The sequence below is a fragment of the Hypomesus nipponensis genome, chromosome 9 (genome assembly GCF_054491055.1).
Source record: "Hypomesus nipponensis isolate SF chromosome 9, ASM5449105v1, whole genome shotgun sequence".
NCBI lineage: Eukaryota > Metazoa > Chordata > Actinopteri > Osmeriformes > Osmeridae > Hypomesus > Hypomesus nipponensis.
The window spans coordinates 21,165,448-21,185,160 of NC_140369.1; the positions used below are offsets into that span (position 1 = coordinate 21,165,448).

A 19,713-nucleotide genomic window follows, 5' to 3' on the forward strand; every position below is an offset into this window, starting at 1 on the left:
GACTGACATAAATCTGGCTTATGCGGTAAACTTGCTTTATGGAACAGGCCTCTGGTCAGTTGGGGGTAGTTTAATGATGCTAATCTATTGTGCCTCTGTCAATCAGTGTATTATAGCATCATATAGCGTTATGTCTCCTCTATAACCCACAGATATCAATAAAAAAAGGTGTTCTCTGAACCCCCCAATATTAGCCTAATGGTGTCCCCATGGACAGAATAGGGGTTCCTACACCCAGTTTGAGAACTAGCTGCCATGGGTTTATAGCCTGAACTTTGTTTCCCTTTTTGTTTTGGAAGGTTATGTTTTGTCCATTTTGTTGAGTGAACCTGCAACCCATATACAGCTTTAGCGTTTGTGTTGCGGCTTTTGCAAAGCGTTAACACATCTCGACCAACGTATTAGTGAACCCTTTGCATACAAACCGCATTGCGCCCCATAAGTGTGTGTGAGTGCGTGGGTGGGTGTGTGTATGCGTGCGTGTACCTCTGTGTCGGCTGTGGCTTGACCCACGTGGCCTCGCTCATGGCCGCCACCCACTGCTCCTGCTCCTCCTGGCTCTCAGCGCTGAAGTAGTATGTACGCGTGCCTGCGTGCTCTGCCTGCACACAGAACACAATGGCACCCTTCAAGTCTCCTTCCTCCTCCTCCTCCTCGTACCACACCTGGGGACAGGACAGACACAGAGAGGGAGGTAGATGGGTATAGACAGAGAGGGAGATAGAAAGATATAGAAGTAGAGCAAGAGAGACAGAGAGAGAGGGAGAGAGAGAGAAAAAAAATTGACACACATTAGACTAAAGCATTCATCAAAATCTAGATTTCTGTCTTATCTTCTTTGTCGGGTGCCTCTACGTTATCTTCATCATCATTGTCATCATCCCCCAAGTCATGCAGGTAGACAAAACACAAACTCATGCACGACAGCAACAAAATACATGTCAGATTCCTCTGAGTGTTGTGTGAGTATCTGCAGCAGTGGCTCACACCAGCCATATCAACTTGTTTCGATACCCGCTAGGTAGAACAATTCATGCAAAGTATCAATTACGGTAAACATTATGAACCAAGGAAAAGAAAAGCATATCACAAACCATGTGTGTGTGATAGTGTGTGTGTGCGCGCAAGAGTGTGTGTTTGTGCTTGGAGTGTGTCCAGCATGCAGAACACCCATGCAGCTAGGTTGAGGAAAGAGTGATTGAATGCTACCTACTTCACACATATCTCCTCTGTGGAGTTTAACAGAGGCAAAAAGAGAGGATGGCTATTTTCAGGGGTCCTCGCAATGATGGTGGAGGGAAGGAAACAGAGAGACTGGTTATAATGAGGTTGTTAGGTGAAGGGTCAAAGTTCAGAGGTCAGAATGTTGATTGGTCAACATTAGGGTTCAGAGTTAGTCGTGAGGGTCTTTAAAAGATTACTTTTAGAAACAATCCTGAAAGATAAAAATGGGGGAAGATATCCAAATTCCAAATGACATGTAATTTATTGTTCAGGATCTGGTTAGACATTTGTGTCAAATGCTCTGACCAACCACTGGAGGGCATCAGAGACAGACCCATCTTGGAGAAAGGCATATTAGAACTTGAGAGGGTATAATTTCTGGGGAAAATGTGGGCTGTGCTCCTGTATTTTTGTACGCCCTTCGACTGGTTAGCTGCTGTGATTCCCACACAACATAAGTGTAGTAGTTAGCTAGGTCTACAATTTACCGGAGCTCGGTCTGAATCTAGGAGCAAAACGGAGCACAGCTGCCAGCTGTAGGTATATGCAGGTAGCAACGCTAGTGCTCAATAAGTATTTAGCTGGTCGGCTCCATGACGCCGGGTAAGTAGGGCTTGTGAGACTGCTCACCAAAAGTACAAGGTGGAACCAAGTAGCCTCAACTTTCCTAGACTTTTAGCTACAGTAGAAATGCTGAGGGGTCGCTGTTATCGCTGTCTGTCTTACTCGAACGTTGTATCAATGTGTCGTTGCTAACGTGTGATGACGTTGTGACGTAAGGCTAGCACTGAGTTACCTTGTGCCACACAAGGCACTTTTTGCCACAAAAACGTATTTCAAGCCTAAACCGTCAAACAGAATTTGACGGAAAGTGCTTGCGTCGGTTGCAGCTGGTACTTTTTTTTTTTTACTATATCACCTCCAAACCTATTGTTTAAACTACTATCAAACATTTGGAGAATTTCCATGGGTGTACTTATATTTTGCAACTGATATTTCTGTATATTTTGAATAAATATGCATAGTTATCATTTATGAAGATGGCATTGATTAAAAAGCATACATTTCTTGCTGTTCATGAACACTTAAAACACTTTAAAAAATAAGAATAAGATACAATTTGATTGAAGTGTAGAATCAGGGCTCTTCAGTGCGACCAATTTGGTCCCATCCGTCCCCACCACTCTATCTAAGTAAGGCAACAAGCATCAATTCATAACTACACAGCTGATTAGGCGATGTTAGCGTGTGTAACGTTGGCCACACAAAAGTACTACAACACTTTGGAAAGAAAAAAGTGTATTATGCTTATTTAAAGTATTTTTGGAGCCGGCGTTTGTGCTTTTAGGCTTGGCGTCTTCCTGGTTGTCATGGAGATGACATTAGTAGCCCCGTTCGTTTGGCTGCTTAAAATTGAAATGTAGGGTGAAGTGTCTTGCCCAAGGACACAACGTCACTTGCACGGCCGGGAATCGAACTGCTCAACCTTCTGATTACTACCCCTACTCCCTAACCGCTCAGCCATGTGACCCCTTCATATACTGAAGCTGCAATAAACATTGCATATATATATATATATATATATGTACAGTGTTTCCCACACAGACTAATTTGTGGTGGTGCTCCACAGAATCAACACCGGCCGCCACATATTGCGTTTCATTATTTTTTATTGTAAAACACGCAGCATATTTGTTCAACTGCATTTCTTTTCCCTGCTCTCCCACACAGTCACAACGTCAGCACACATTTGCAACGACTATGTGATATCAGCGAGGCTTCAGCATTAGTACCGTAGCTTAAAGTTTAGGAAAGTTGAGGCTACTTTTTACTCGGTACCTACGAACATGTCTTAATCTGCTAGACAAGTAGGTTCCCCTTCGTTCTTTTGGTGAGCAGTCTCACGCCACAAATTATTTTCCAATCTGTGGGAAACAATGATGTATATTCATATATATTACTTCTCGCAAAATAACTTATTGAGTTGGAATCATTTGCTGACAGCTTGGTCCCCCTAAGTTCCAGTGGCGGATCTAAGGGGTGGCAGCTGCCACCCCAATAAAAAATATTGCCACCCAAATTTTTTTATTTTTTATATATATATATATATATATTATTTTTTTGTATATGCATTTAGCAGATGCTTTTACCCTAAGCGACTTCCAAGATAGAGCTTTACAAAAGTGCATAGGTCTCTGATCGAGACCCCCAAACGAGAGCCCCAAACAATGCGGGTAGCATTGAAGCATACATTATGAAAAAACAGTCCCAAAGGGAAGAACCATAAGAGCATGTAGTGAAACAAGTTACAATTAAACAACATGAACCTCAATCTTCCCATGGAAAAAGATTATTTCTACATTACAGAACATTTCAATAAATAATAATAATGTTACTGTTTAATATAAACTACAATGTTCTAGCCTAATCATTTACCATCGGGAGTACTGTACCCCCCTACTTTGGGTTTGATTTGCCTCCAGGAGGCCACCCAACAACTTCCTTCTGCCACCCCATTGACACCCTGAATGAAAATCTCTAGATCCGCCCCTGCTAAGTCCCCCCCCCTGGGTGCACCTAACCTCCTCGCATCCGCTGCCTCTCCACAAACGAAGCGTCTGTTCTCCTTTGACGGAACTCACACTCATAGTTGGATCATATCGTGGTCTAAATCAGAGAAAGAGATGAGGCAGGTCTTTGCCTCTGATTGGCTGTGCTCCAGATATTCTTGTAGGCCTACAATGCTCCGTGCTGTGTAATTGAAATTACGACCTGAGCACCAGAGAATCAGTTATGGCAGACCACGGGCCACAACCGGCACACGCACTTTCCCAATCCGGCCCGTGTAAGGTAAATAAAAAATAAATGTGTTGAGTGGTAGTAAATATGTTGTCGCGAAAGACTACAGTGATCAGGGGATTTACATATGTGCGCATGCGCAACCTCACCGACAGGAGAGTTACGATGTGTGTCCAATACAGCGGAGCAGAGCGGCGCGTCGGCTTCCAATCCATTTTCAATTAAAACGGGCGTCGACGCTGGTGTAGGGCACTGTGCGAAGGCGATCGGAGCGTTGCAAGTTGGATTTTCTCAACTTTATGTAAATGAGGAGCGTGAAAACGCTAGCGTATCGGGTTGGTTTCTTGTTTCTTGTAACGTAGCAACTGTTCGTCATGGTAAACATTTCTCGGTTTGACCATTTCAAGATGGAAGAGAAACTCATCGTCTTGTTTTATACGTCTCTGTACGATTAAAGAGACGTTAACAATAAAGTTATACCTGGCGCAGGGTTGCCGAGGTTGTCGGTGTCCCTGGTGTGTTAAATTCAGTCTCGTCACTTAAGCTAGCTACAGTACGTAACCTCGCTTTAATTTTCTTCTGTGCTAGCTGCATACTGTACTAGTCTAGCTACAGAAGTCTAGTTTACCCGGCACACGATTGACATTCAACGGTGAAATGCTGCTTGGCAGTCACTCGCTAGCAATACAGTAAATGTGTAGTGGCCATAACCGAGCGAATGTTACTGAGGTGATGTACAGTACTGTACCCATAGCCTAGTTGACAAGATCATGCAACATCTAGTCAGCGTATCTGATTCCTTGCATCATGCAGTGTAAAAGCTGTATTTTGATCGAGAAAGGAGCACCTATATTTATATCAATAATGATTGATATTGTAAGTACATGAACAAGTCTGCACACTTGTCCATGACACCGTTTTACACAAACTACAACAGTGACCTAAGAGAACTACAACTCTGTATTAACTTTTCTAACACACCCCCAAGCGTGGTGTCCTGTGGGAAGGGTAGCGGTGCAGAGCGTAAAAAAATGCACTGTTACGGTGAGTGTCTACTACAGCGCAGCGGAATTATTTTTCAATGAAACAGGGCGTTGACGCTCGCATACGCTCCCACAATGCCCTACACAAGCGTCAACGCCCGGTTTGATTGAAAATGGATTGGAAGCCGCCGCTCCGCGCCACAGCGGGCGGTGCAGGGTGTTGGCTTTCAATTAATTTTCAATGAAACCAGGCATTGGCGGTCGCGTAGGGCATTGTGGGAAGGCGAGCGGAGCGGAGCAGACAAGCCCCCACCACAGCCTGTTTAAGGAGAGCCTTGCCACTCCCTATTAAGCCCCATTGTAACGAATTTGGCTGCAGTTCCACCAGAGTTCCTTTGGGGGTGATCGCGAGCGAGTGCATGTTGAATGCCTTGCGGCCGCAGCTCCGGTCAGCCGCTTCAACAATGGAGGCCCGGAACATGGCCCATTCGGACTCAATGTCCCCGGCCCCCCCCGAGACATGATCGAAGCTCTCCCGGAGGTGGGAGTTGAAGCTCCTTCTGACAGAGGGTTCCGCCAGCCGTTCCCAGCAGACCCTCACATTACGTTTGGGCCTGCCAGGCCTGACCGGCGTCCTCCCCCACCATCGGAGCCAACTCACTACCAGGTGGTGATCAGTTGACAGCTCCGCCCCTCTCCTCACCCGAGTGTCCAAGACATGCGGCCTCAAGTCCGACGACACGACTACGAAGTCGATCATCGAACTGAGACCTCGGGTGTCCTGGTGCCAGGTGCACATATGGACACCCTTATGCTTGAACATGGTGTTCGTTATGGACAAGCCGTGTTTAGCACAGAAGTCCAACAACAGAACACCACTCGGGTTCAGATCGGGGGGGCCGTTCCTCCCAATCACGCCCCTCCAGGTCTCACTGTTATAGGTGTCAACTGTTGTAGCAAGTTTAGCAAATGGTTGTCACTAGTGCTGTCAGTTTTAACGCATTATTGACGGCGTTAACGCAAACCCAAATTAACGGCGTATATTATTTTATTGCGCGATTATGCTCTTTTTGCCCTATCAAACTTTGTAGTTTTTTTCACATGCTGTTGCAACAACTACCAACACTAGAATAACTACAACACCACACCGGATCTAGCTAGACCGTAAACAAAAAACAGGCACGCACTCACACTTGTTTGGCTTGCGAACCGGCTAAAGAGTAGTAGCAGAGCCCATTTACGGATATTAGACATTCTCTGGTAGTAGGCTAACGTTACGTTTTGAGTGGATGGCGAGCGCGAGACGCCGAAATGGACGCCAATAAGATTCTGAATAAAAAGTTGCCAAATGGTTCCATTGAAAATAAGTAATCTGTGTGTTTTGTCGTTGTAAACTGAGCTATCATCGCAGCACGTCCAGTCTGAAATACCACTTGATGGCCAAGCACACAGCTGATACAAATTCTCCGCCCCCTCGTCAAAGCCAGGCGATTGCAATGTTGTTTAAAAATATATATATATTTGCACGAAGCAATCCGAACCACTTTTCCAAAAAGAACAAAAAGAAATTAAGGGTCAAAAAGAAATCAAGGGACATTTAGAATAGATAAAAATGTGCGATTAATTGTGATTAATCGCGAGTTAACTATGACATTAATGCGATAAATCGCGATTATATATTTTAATCGTTTGACAGCACTAGTTGTCACACATACATGAAATGTTGTTAATATAGTTTATTCCCGTTATTTTAAAACAGATTTTATTTTTCGTAAAAACGTGAATGACATGATGGCAAATATATTATCTTAAGCACGAGCATAGATTGTTGACATGTCTATATCTGGAGCAAAGATCAATACTTTAACTGATAACCACAAGAGGAAATTACATATATTTAAATAATATTAGTTTTGCCTTCAGAAGCTTTTGTTAAACACACCAATTATTCTTTTTTTGATCGTGTCATCAAGCCAGACTGCTTTTGTGGGACAATGAAGGTCCTCAGTGACTATAACTGATGGAAACGTCTTGTGGTATAGTTCTGTTAATATTTCCCTTTCAAAGACAAATGTTCAATAAAGTATATTTTAGACACACTTCTAAAGCTTTTATTTATTACATTATTAACAATTCTTGTTAGATCCCGTTTTATCCATTAATAGGCGTTTGGTTTTGTAGGATGAACATGTAAAACACAGGCCACATTTCTACACTGATGTTAAATTGAAGGCAGTGTGAATTTCGTGGCATTTCTTTTGTATATTAAGTTGACAGTAAGCTATGGTACGTCTTCATTATGGAAGATTTCTGTTACCAAAATAACTATTAAACGTACTTTGCCTAGCGAGAACGACGGAGCTGTTCATGTTAACAGTTTATTTAATCCAATACAATGTGTTGGAAATCATACTCATATCACAAAGAAAAACAGCAACATATGTGATGAGATCCATTTATATTTGGCCCTATAGCCTATTTCTAAAAACCAAGTGAAAGGAATACTATACAGTGACAGCATACATTCCCATACCTGCAAACTCTGAGGGGCTGAAAAAGATGACACATTTTATACAGCCCAGCCCCCCCGTTTTGATATTTTCACTTTACATTTCCACTTATAGTTTAGTGCAGTGTAATTGTTTGCCGTGATAATTAAATGCTAGTGTGATAATAAATTACCAAATCATACAAACCCCATGAAAATGAACAAATGACTCAAAAAAATATTTGTTAATTTTACTGAACGAGATTCAATGAGCCGAATTAGTAAAATGGTCCGAACTTCCCATCACTAAAGCTGACTAGCCGACAAGCTGACTACTATAGCCTTCACAGTTCACTTGATCGCCTGACGTATCGCCAAAGATGCTTTTTTGTGAAGACGACCGTAGTCGGTTTTTGAAACTCCCGTTTATGGAAAATTGTATCCCCCCCCCCAAATAAAAACTCTACGGATCTACAGGATTCATGTGAATGACATTTTTTTCATTCCAAACTGCTATTTTCACCTAAAAGTGACAAGTTTGCAGGTATGATTTCCGTAAAGTTCGCATCATGTCAGCTAGTTGCAAGTGTGTACGACGTCTCAGAGCTAGGGAAAAAAAAGAGCCACTGCAGACATTCTCTGGCCACTGTTTAAAGCTAGACCGGAAGAGTTAGAAGTTGAAAGATGGCGCGGTCCAGTTTCGCGTTCTCGCTTGCCTCACTGCGCCACTGAGCATTTTTCATAGATATGAATGGGGAAGCCATCTTGGAAGACAGAAGTAGCTATCTCTAGTTATATAAACCATAGACATTATGTTTATGATATTAACTCTATGGGAGCAGAGCGTTGTAAATGGGATTTTTCTCAACTTTATGTAAATGAGGAGCGTTAAACGCTGGTGTTGGCCAATCGGATTGGTTTCTTGTTTTTTGTAACGTACCAACCGTTGCTCATGGTAAACATTTTCTAGGTTGGCTAGATCTGGCAATGTTCCTGGCGACTTTTATTGTCAAAAGCGACTAGCGACAAATCTATCGACTTTTCCGATTTTGGAGACTTGATGGTGTTTTGGAAACTGATGCGAAAATACGGATAGTTTTGCAGTACAGCCTTACAGTGCGTGTCCACTGCAGCGACGCGATGCGAGTGACAACATGTTTTCCATTCATTTACTATGGAGCCAGGCGAATCGCTTGCGTGGTGCATTGTGGGTAGCGACGCGACGCGATTCAAGCGATTTGAGTTGAGATTTTCTCAACTTTATGCTAATGAGGAGCGATTTTCGCTAGCGATGGCCAATCGGACTGTTTTCTTGTTTCTCGTAACGTACCAACCATGGTAAACATTTCTAGCTTTCTAGGTTTCAAGCTGGAGGAGAAACTAATCGTTTGTGTGGCTGCTTACCCAGTCCTGTACGATACATATCTGTATTCGTACAGAGATGTTAATACAAAAAAACGATGCATGGCGCAAGGTTTGCCGAAGTTGTGGGGGCTTGTACTTTCAAATTCAGTTTAGTCACATTACGTAACTTCGTTCTGTGCTAACTAGCTAGCTAGCCGGGCTGGAACTCCCTATCGTATCGGCAGATTAGCAGAGACTGAGGAATATAGTAAAACGGTTTTTTACACATGTCAACGTGTATGTCTATTAAACAGTTTTGTATTTTGTAAACAAGTTGTATTTTGATCGATGTTGCAACTACGTAAACCCAAGTCCGCACACTTGGCCATGACAACTACAACAGTGACTTTAGAGAACTACATTCTACATTAATCTGTTTGAAACGCCCCCGAGCGTGGTGAACTGTGGGAAGGCAAGCGATGGCAAGCGATTCGCGTCGCTGCAGTGGACACGTACTGTTAGCGATCAGCAGGTGCTGCCGTGAGCTCCTTCCCAGAGCACACACAGGCGGCCAGTCTCACAACAAATAGCAGTCAGAGCGGACAGTAGCAGACCCACACACTCCGCATCCAGACAGCAAATGAATCATGCATGTGTTAAGCCACCGTTGCTCCTGCCGTGGCTTACACAGCAAAATAAATATTGTACATAAGTATAAATATGTCTTCACTGTCACACTGAAATTGATCACCACATTTTACCTCACCTCCTTGTGAAACCCTTGCTAGCTAGTTATGTCGTCGAAGTCAAAACTGTACTCGCAATAATACAGAAAGGAGTGGGAATCAAACACTGAGTTTAAAGGCTGGTTGAAACCGTTTATTGGTGATGATACACGGGCATACTGTCTGTATTGTAAGGCTGAATTATACGCCAAACAAGACAATAATTAATTAAGACAAGACAATAATTAATTAAGACAATAAAGCACTTGGCAACTATTTTAAATATATCCATATCTTAATAATCAAATTCCCCAGTTTCCTTGTTTCTTGCCTCTAAAACCATGCAAATAGCCTTATCTTGTTGCAATTTAGTGACAATATATTTTGTCACCAGCAGCTCTCCACCGGCTCTGCAGGCAGCCTTGATACTATTGCTCACAGCAGCCATTACGAATATGCAAATTGGGCGATGACGTCATTTAGCAACTTTTAGGACAACCAATAACTACTTTCCTTACTGAGGGGTTGGCAACACAGAGGAGAAACTGTTTGTGTCTACACAACCAGTCTTGTTTTATACGTCTCTGTACGATTGAAGAAAAGTTAACAAAAAAATATATAGCTCTATCTGGCGCAGGGTTGCAGAGGTTGTCGGTGTCCCTGGTGTTTTGTACTTTAAAATTCATTCTTGTCACATTAGCTAGCTAGTACGTAGCTCTAACTTTCTTCTGTGCCAGATGCATACTACAGTAGTCTAGCTAGTCTAGTTTACCCGGCACACAATTGACATTCAACGTTGAAATGCTGGTTGGCAGTCACTCGCTAGCCATACAGTAAATGTGTAGTGGCCATAATCTAGCAAATGTTACAAAAAAATGTACGAAGTGCTGAATAGCCTAGTTGACAAGATTATGCTCGTAGTCAGCGTATCTGATTCCTTCAACATGTGTGTATAAGCTGTATTTTCGTCGAGACAGGAGCACCTATATTCAGGGTTTTTCCTGTGTCAAAATGGGTCTTCGGTGCTCAAAAAAAAAAAAATATATATCCAATCACCAGAGCTGATCTTGACTCATAAATATAACACTTCTAGTCACTATGCAGTGGTTTTTATTTGTCTGACATCATCAGAGTAGGCATGATCTGGCTTGACAAGAGGTATATACAGAAAAAACGCATCGAAAGTTCAGCGGCATATGACATTATATTTCTCAATGATAAGGCTGGCAAAGGAATTTAAATGAAGTTACAATGAGTACTATTGCAGCATATTGAAGGGGTTTAACCACTGATTGAAACACACACAAACATTTGTAAAATAATGCTTTATTAGAAGAAAAAAGGCATTTTATGTGACTGTCCCACATACCTGATCATGTCAGTTAATGTGGGACAGCATTTTTAAGGTAAAGTGGGACATCTAGTAATGCTGTGTTTATGCTATAAAAATAATTGAATTCGACAGTTGTCAAATGTTTTATACCAATGCATCATACTGCACTTAAGTTCCCAACTAAATAACAACTTACACTGTCATTGAACCAGCGCTTTCAGACTTGTAAGCGTGACCGCAAACGGTAGTCCAACAAAATGCTAACGCAGCGGGACTAGCTAGCTAGCACATGGACTGCAAATCACTAAGGTTTACATCAGTTACACTTTATGCCTATTGTATAAGTCAACCCCCACAACTAAATGAATCTTGCCACACCCTTGCACCTAGTATTGTTGTATATAAACTAATAATTATTATATCAGCAGACTAGGCCGACAGACAATGACTGTCCCACTTTACCAGACAAGCTGTCCCACATTACCTGAAAATACTGCCTGAGTGAGAGAGGGGATCATGTTATGTTTGAAAGTGTGTAGCTTCTAAAATATTGTGTATTCCCATTTCAGTCCAGCATGAAAATGTTCTTAAGCCCTAAAACAATTTACAAAAACACCACTGGGGCGAGTTAACAGTTATTTTGTAAGTCTACTGGAGCCTCTACCAAAAAGTGTCCCACATTACTTGAAATCACCCTATGTATATATATACCTTTTTTTCTCCCCCAACCCAACATATTTTTGTCCTGTTTCCGCAAAGCAATAAAGTTAGGCTACTTAAAGACACTTACACTCAAAATATGTTCTAAATGGTATAAATGCTGCCAATTAATAATTGATAAAGGTTGGCCACTCTGAAGCATGTACACTGCCTGCTTCATTTGATCTTGATAGGCTAAGCATTCTGCAGCAAACAAAAAAATAAACCCACTTTTTATTAATTAAAACTACTTCAGCATAATAATGCACCTTAAATACAAACCTGAGCAAGGGCAGAAATCGCTACCGAATCAACAGACATGTGCAATTTAGCTAGCAGGGGAAGAATACATACAACGAAAATCACCAGTTAACTTGATTTAAACATGCAAGGACTATAGACTTATACAATAACAGGCTCACATAAACTGACAACATAAGTTATAGGCTATGACTTACAGTTCTCAAAGACGCACACACGCAATCTCAATTGCGTTGTCAAGCGCGTGTCCTTGCAATTCTCCGACATGCACTTTAACAATCACTGCTGATACCATGGCCAAAAATGTTGTACAGCCTGATGTCTGATACCGTGGCGGCAGAAATTTTGCCATAGAGGAAACACTGCACTATATATTATCATTCCAGGTTAAGAATACCAATGGAGGCTGCGTTTGAAATCATAAATCAAACTTTTGTCAGCATTTTGATTGGAAATTCTATTTGCATTTCTACAGGTGTATTTGTGCACGTCAGGCTGGCCCTCGCAGCAGAATGACAGTTCAGTGGCCACTCTGTCCATTCGCGCACTTCACAGTTGCGTATTGTTCAGACAAGAAGACACGCTTATCAACTCGATTACTATTGATCAAAACAGAACGAGGGTTCGGCTGTAGCCTGCTTGAAACATGCTGTTGAGAACATATTCGCTGACATGCATTGCACGCGTTTTTTTTCTTTTCATTGCAGACTTTTTTTTGCCTTTGGCGCTCGGGATTTGTCATTGGCGCTCAGGAAAACGGCTTTGGCACGTTTTTAACAAGACATGTACTTTTAAGTATGTTTACTGAGGTGAAAGTCAAAGCTGTGTTCTTAGTTTGTGGAGAATTTGAATAGAAAAAAAGTTAAGATTACAATTTGAATAGAAAAAAAAATAACGCGGATATAATAAGAACTTCACTGATTCAGTGGGCGCGGGCCGCTGATGGTTTGCTAGTTTTTGCCAACTTTTCAAAAAACCTTGGTGTAGGGCCAACCCAAATTTTGCTGCGTTCTAACCCCCCTCTAACCCATTTCACGGGTGTGGGTGTTTGCGTGTCTATGTTGCTTCACTCCGTGTGCCTGTTCCTAGTCCATTACTGTTTACAACGTTAGCAGGACTACTAGGTTGGCGTTGCCTGTCTCTCGGCCAATGCGTGAGAGTTGACAGCTCTGCAGCTGTCCTTCGCTTATCCACCTCAGACATTCAGCCAGATTTCGATGCACTTGTTTAAGCCCACTGGATTTCTCTCACAGAACAAAATGAACTGGAAAAAAAGTATTGTTTTTTGTATAAAGTTGATCAATTGCATATCTTTAACATACTGCAAAACAACTGTTTAGTGTTTGTGAAGATTTACTAGATACAAATAAAATGAAACACTGATGTAATGATTGTTTTTGTTTTTACTGTTTATTACTTCTATAGTCTTTTCCTTTTTGATCTACACCAACATTTTACATATTTATATAAATATTTACAGAATATCCTTATTCTTTTGATAACCAGTAGCAGCTAATCAAAATATATACATTACTGCTTTTTACAATGGGAGAATATGAATGGTGAGCAGAATTAAGTTCAAGTTACTGTTGATGTGGCCCTCCAACACATTTCAGGTTTCTCATGTGGCCCCTTGTTAAAATTAATTGTCCACCCCTAAGTTACAGAGCTGGGCCATGGAGCTAACCCATGGAGCTGGGATTTTGATGCTAGGGAGAGTGTGGCAAGCTGGTTTAGCCAAGGCCAAAGGGCAAGAAGGCCAAAATATAGGTGTTGGTCATCTGAAGGACATGCGACAGCAAGGGGGACCCGCTATAAGACTTTGAGTATGTTCTAAAGTATGTTCTAAATGACATAAATGCTGCCAATTAATAATTGACGTAACAACGTATATTGTAAATGGTCAGTAGCCTATCGATTAAGGTACTCGAAAGCATGTACACCGTCTGCTTCATTTGATCTTGATAGGCTAAGCATTCTGTAGCAAATAATAAAAATAAAACCAATATTTATTAATTAAAACTACTTTTGCATAATAATGCACTTACAATACAAACGTGAGCAAAGGAAGCAAGCTACTTTTGGACAGTTAGACTAGAGCTACAATGAACCAAGACGAATTGCAAGAAAAGTATCATAATGACAGTTGGCTGTCATTGCCACATAGCGTCATTGTTGTCCTGGTTATGGACTCAGATGCTCATGATCTCTTAGTTACTGTTACTGTCAGACAAATATTCACGATGAGTAGATGAAGGAAAGTTGATTAGTTAGATGGTTGTAAATATCTGGATAATGAAGGTCAGGGAAGCTTTCCGTTTCACTTGTTACGGTCCTAAAAATAACTCCAGGAGCATTATGTGGATAAAATGCACTTCCACTTTATGTTCTTTGCATTTGATCTGCTGACTAACTGTAGCTATGTTCATGTTGCAGGTGTTGATTCCGGACGAACTTGTGGAGGACGAGGGAGAGGATGAGGGGGAGGAATAGGAGTAGGGGAAGGAGGAGGGGTTGACAATTAAAATATAAAAAAATTAACTCAGGCTTTTAAAAGGCATTTAAATAAAGTGTTTGTTTATACTGTAAATCGTTTTTCTTTTCATAAGCATATACATAAGAAGCTACAATACACAATACTTAGCAGCATCCTGTTACTTACTTAAAGTACTTAAAGTTGATAAAAAAATAAAAAATAAAGTTAAATTACATTGTTGAGTTTAAGTAAACACATTCACTTTAGTTTTGCACTATACGCAACATTTTACTAGGTAATATGCATTTTATACTTTGTATACAATAAATATCCATTATATGCATAAATGTGACTTTAAATTAAGGTTGAGAAATTGATTCTGCATTTGGTATGCAAAAGTTATCAGGACGTCGCAAGGGAACGTCCCCATGACGTCGCAGACAAACATCCCCTGAACGTCTCCTAAATGTTATGAGGACGTTACATGGAAGTCCCGGGGACGTTTGTCTGCGACGTCCCCGGGACTTTCAGGGGACCCTACAAAAAACGTAATGGGGACGTTCCCTTGCGATGTCCTAATAACATTCGGGGACGTTCAGGGGACGTCATTTCGTTAGCTGGGTTGCCATATTTTTTTAATGTTGGAGGGAAAGCTTCTTCTTACCGGATGAAGTGTCTCTTATGCTTACCCAAAGCTACTGAAATATTGGCATTCGAAAACTCCACATCCAACTTCTGGAAACACATTGAGGTAAATTAAGATGAATCCCATGAGCCGCAACGTTAATGTTTAGTTATCATAATTAGCATAAACAAATATTTTCAACACAACTCCTTGTCCTTGGTCATGGTGGCCACAGCACGTAAAAAAATAAACTTCATAATTCTCAAAATTCTGACCCTTTGCGTTTTTATTAATAGCATTTCCTTGTACTTTTACTTTCAATAGGCTACTTAAATACATTTAATATAATAAAATTGGACAACAAGTCGCACTCTTTTTCATAGTTTGGCTGGTCCTGCGACTTAGGTTAGACTTTTATCAATATATAATTTAACATGTTTTTAAATGTTAATTCATACTAACTGACATGAACCGAACAAGTTCAATGGATTCAGTGATGTGGAATGAGATCAGGGGCTTGGTGAACTAGTTTACCGGTAACTTGCTTGTTGGACTCGCTAGCTTGTTTTGTTAATTTAACCTATTCAGCCTCCCAGGTATGTTCTTTTACTATTGTGTAGCTGAATAACTGTTAACGTGTTACGTTAACATAACGGAAACCTATTCAGCCTGTTCTGTGTGCTATTGTGTAGTTAAATAACTTGCCTTTCCAGATTAAATGTCTGTTCTTGGATTTTGTGAAATACATTAAAAAATAAATGCGACTTAAAGTCCAGTGCAATTCATATTTTTTCCCCTACATGACGCATTTTGTGACTGATGCAACTTATACTCCGGAGCGACTAATAGTCCAAAAAATACGGTACTTTAAAGGGGTGATTGACTGGGTTTTTGGGGTATTTCACAATGTTCCTTAAGGTCTCCAAATAGGGTATGTAACATTGGCGGGGCTGAAAATGGCCCGGGTGCTGTTCTATGAGCCCTGATGCATCCTGTGAAATAGTCTCAGAATGAAACAAGACGTCTTCTCCCTTTTATGGTTTGCTCATATAGATGAGCTGCTCGCTGATTGGTTGGTTTACAACGACTGAAGCTGCGGAGCGAAGATGCAACAAGGCCAACAACACTCACTGAAACGAGAAGGTGTAGACTTGATATAAAAACGTATAAATAAATCTATTGAGTCTACACAACACTGTTTTCAACAGATTGACTAGTCAGAATGATAACGTTCGTTGTTTCCACTGTTGTCAAAGCAAACGGGATAAACTTTGGTGGGTAACGTTAGCACTACAGCTTAGCAAACAAACTATCGTGATTCAACTCAGCTTCAGTTAGCTCAAGCTATCTTGCTGAAAAATAGATATAGACAAACATGCATCTTGAATTGTAGATTTACACAGAGATGGGCAAGCTACTTGATATGTGTAGTGAGCTAAGCTACTAGCTACTCAACAATAAATTCATCTTCACTACACAGAAGCTACTACTCATAAAAATGTAGCAAGCTAAATTACAAAAATCTGTCAAAAGTAGCTTGATACATTAGTAGCTACTTTCAGTTTAAAAAAAAATGCATGTCAAGTCAATGCAATTTTAGTGATCAACACAATTGTCAGCAAGATAAAGGCTAAAATATGTTTAGATGTATTTATTGAACAATAGCCTAATCCAAAATGCTAATACACAATTGCTGTTATCTAGTCAGACTGGCGGTGCAGGCACTGTGTGAGTGAAGATGAGACGATCATAGCCCTCACTGTACTCAGCTCCCGTGAGATCGGTTGTAACGTGAACTGCAGAACGGGATATGTGAGATGCTTTTTCCATGCTTTGCTTTTCAGATGTGTCCTGGAGAAATTAGCTTTCGAGGACGCTACTGCGCTACTTGATCAATAAAAGTAGCCTGGCTGCCAGCCCAACTTGGCCCCGCCCATAAAATTGGTCGGGAAGTTGGGTCTGGAGGGGCTCGTATTGGGGACAAACTAACACGCCCCATAGTCACAGCCCAACGGAGAGTTATCAGACTCATATTCTGACTAGAATTATGAGTATGACAACGTCAGGCTACAATAAAAGAGCTTAGCTACTGAAAAGTTACTTGTTTTTTTCAATAGCGACGTTACAGCCAAGCTACTGACAAATGTAGTTATGCTAGTAGCGTAGCTACAAGTAGCGAAGCTACTGTCCATCACTGGATTTACATGACAACATGTGTGACATGAAATAACGTTAGCCCCATGCCAATAAACTAAATTATCACATTCTACCGATGCTAGATGCTGGCAGAATACGTTAGCATTGCTAATAACTGTTACCGACGACAACTTCATACAGCTTGCGATTGTTATGAACATAAGGTCGGAACAGCACCTCTTTTCAGCAATAACGTCATAGCAAATCCTGCTTTCCATTGTCCCAGGTTTTTGAAACTGTCCTCTGTGAAATGATTCGAGCAAATGTGTAATTGAGGGTCGAACTGCACAGGGATCTTCTCATAGACAAACATCACAGCCTGTCGAGTGTTTGGTTCCTTGGGAAGACTCAGACTCTGGAAAAGTGTCAGCATTCCCTGTACAACCTGGAACACTGCATTTACGACCGTAGTCCATTTTCGATATCTTTGAAAAACGTTCTTTGTAATTCCGTGAAAGTACACAGAGCAGCGTGCAGCAAATTTGGGGGCGTGACAAAGGTACAGACCAGAGCCAAAAAAGTACTGACATCAGTTCGGTGTTTTTTTCAAAACTGACCGTTTTACAGCTACATTTTTTTATTGTGAGATTTGCATAGGAAAGAGGTGTCAATGTACTTTGAGGTTCACTGTATGTCCATTACCCACTGAACTGTTGTTATTCACCTGTGACAAGGTAAATTCGGTTCTGCAATCAATGACCCCTTTAAGACTTTTACTCAAGTAGTATTGTAATAGATGACTTTTTACTTTTACTGGAGTCATTTTTTAGTAAGGTATCTTTACTTTGACTCAAGTATGGCTTTTGGGTACTTTATACACCACTGGGGCTTGATTGTTATGTGGAATAAATCAGTGTTTGTGTGTGTATGGATGTGAGTGTGTGTGCACGCGCAGTTCAGCTGTGATGTGATATTAAAATTATCCCAGATAAACACAAAACACTCATCATTGACTAGTGCCAAGTGATTGACAGCGCAGATATCTTGTGGTGTGTGGGTGGGGGGGGTTGTGCATGTGTGTTTGTGGTCCTCCTTTCCGTCTTCACCTCTTCCTCCCTCTCTCTGTCTTCTCCCTCTTTCTCTCGTTCTCCATCTTTCTCCAGGGTTTCCCGCAGAAAATGTGTTAGTTAAGGTGGTAGTTAGGGTGGGGTTTGCCGTCAGACGGGGGGGGGGGGGGGGGGGGGGGGGGTTGCTTAACCGGCCGCCTTAACTGAAAAAGTGCTGCAGGAAACCCTGTTTCTCTCTGTCTCTATCTGCATCTTCTTTTTTCTCCTTCTCCCTCTAAATTTCTCTAGCACCTGCTCCATATCTTTCTCTCTTACAAATGGTACACACATATGGGACCAAATCTCTTACTCTCAAATAAATATTTCACTCACCCTTTCCCTATCTTACTATCTCTCTCACACACTCACATCAAATTTGAATCCAACATCCGAAGCAATGCATGTGGAGAATCAGATTACAAATCCTTGTGCACTTGTTCACAGATGAGGAGTGGATATTACATCAGAGTGGCCATTGTAGTGGAAAGAAATTATGTTGTTGCTGTAAGAACGCATCACTTCCTTCCACGTGGAGCGTATTGCATAGAGGCTCGTAGAGAGAAGGCTGATGCAATTGGATGAAAAAACCCCATGGTAACAGTAGCAGTATGGGAGGAGACACAGAGAGAAGGAGGAGGGAGAGAGAGGGTAAGGGAAAAGAGAGATTGAGAGAGGGAGAGACATAAACAGTGTGGGGTATCTTTCTGTTGATGACACCCATCCCCCAGTGTGTCTGTCACTCTCCTTTCCTTGTCTCTCTCTTCTTCTCTCTCCTTCTCATTTGCTCAACTGTATGCCACAAATCACTGACTGATAGTGGAAGGGGGATGGTGGATATATGGTCAGTATCCTGTCATCTCTGTTTTTCCTCTCTCCATTTGTACTAGTCTCCTTGTCATTTTATGCCCCGCTCATGATGATTTCATTTCTCAATTCCCACCCAGTTCTTTTTCCTTTCACTAGCTTTTAATCTGTCTTTCTCTGTATCTATTAAACTTTCTTTATAGCTCTCTTTCTCCGTATTTCTCTTTGTATCTCTATATCTTTCTCTTGCTCTCCAGAATAAGACGAATTGTTAAGATGATGGAGGGATGGATGAAAAATGTATGCTAAACTTCCTGTACGTAGTGACCTAACAGAGGGAGAGAGGGAGGGAAGGAGGGAGACAGACAGAGAAGGAGGGAGACAGACATATGTAGGGAGGGAGGAGAGAGATTGAGAGGGAGGGATAAGCGTGTTAGTGATGGACAATGTGAAAAGTGAGTGGGGTGAGGTGAAGGAGAGAAGAAAAAAGAGATAAGGAGTAGGGCTGCAACTAACGATTATTTTAATAATCATTTCCAACCCTTTATTCAAAAAAATAGAACTGACAGTGCAAAAAATCTTCAGAATGTGCACAAACAGGCACACAATTTTGAAAAAGTTATTAATATTAGCATGGATTTCATGCTATTTTCCAAGATGAGCAAGTTTTGTTTAAAACTTTATTGAAAATTGAAAGGTTGTGAAAGTAG

At 41.3% G+C, this 19,713-nt stretch overlaps 1 protein-coding gene across 4 annotated transcripts in view; it reads right to left on the minus strand.

The window, feature by feature from the left end:
• plekha6 (pleckstrin homology domain containing, family A member 6) overlaps positions 1–19,713 on the minus strand; it is a 133,433-nt gene that overhangs the window by 22,481 nt on the left and 91,239 nt on the right. For all 4 annotated transcript variants that reach the window (XR_014766553.1, XR_014766554.1, XR_014766555.1 and 1 more), the window contains exon 7: positions 487–665. Coding sequence is in view for 1 of the 4 variants with exons in the window: in XM_084704564.1 (XP_084560690.1) it covers positions 487–665 (179 nt within the window). In the remaining 3 variants the exon portion in view is untranslated. The remainder of the gene's footprint in view (positions 1–486; positions 666–19,713) is intronic.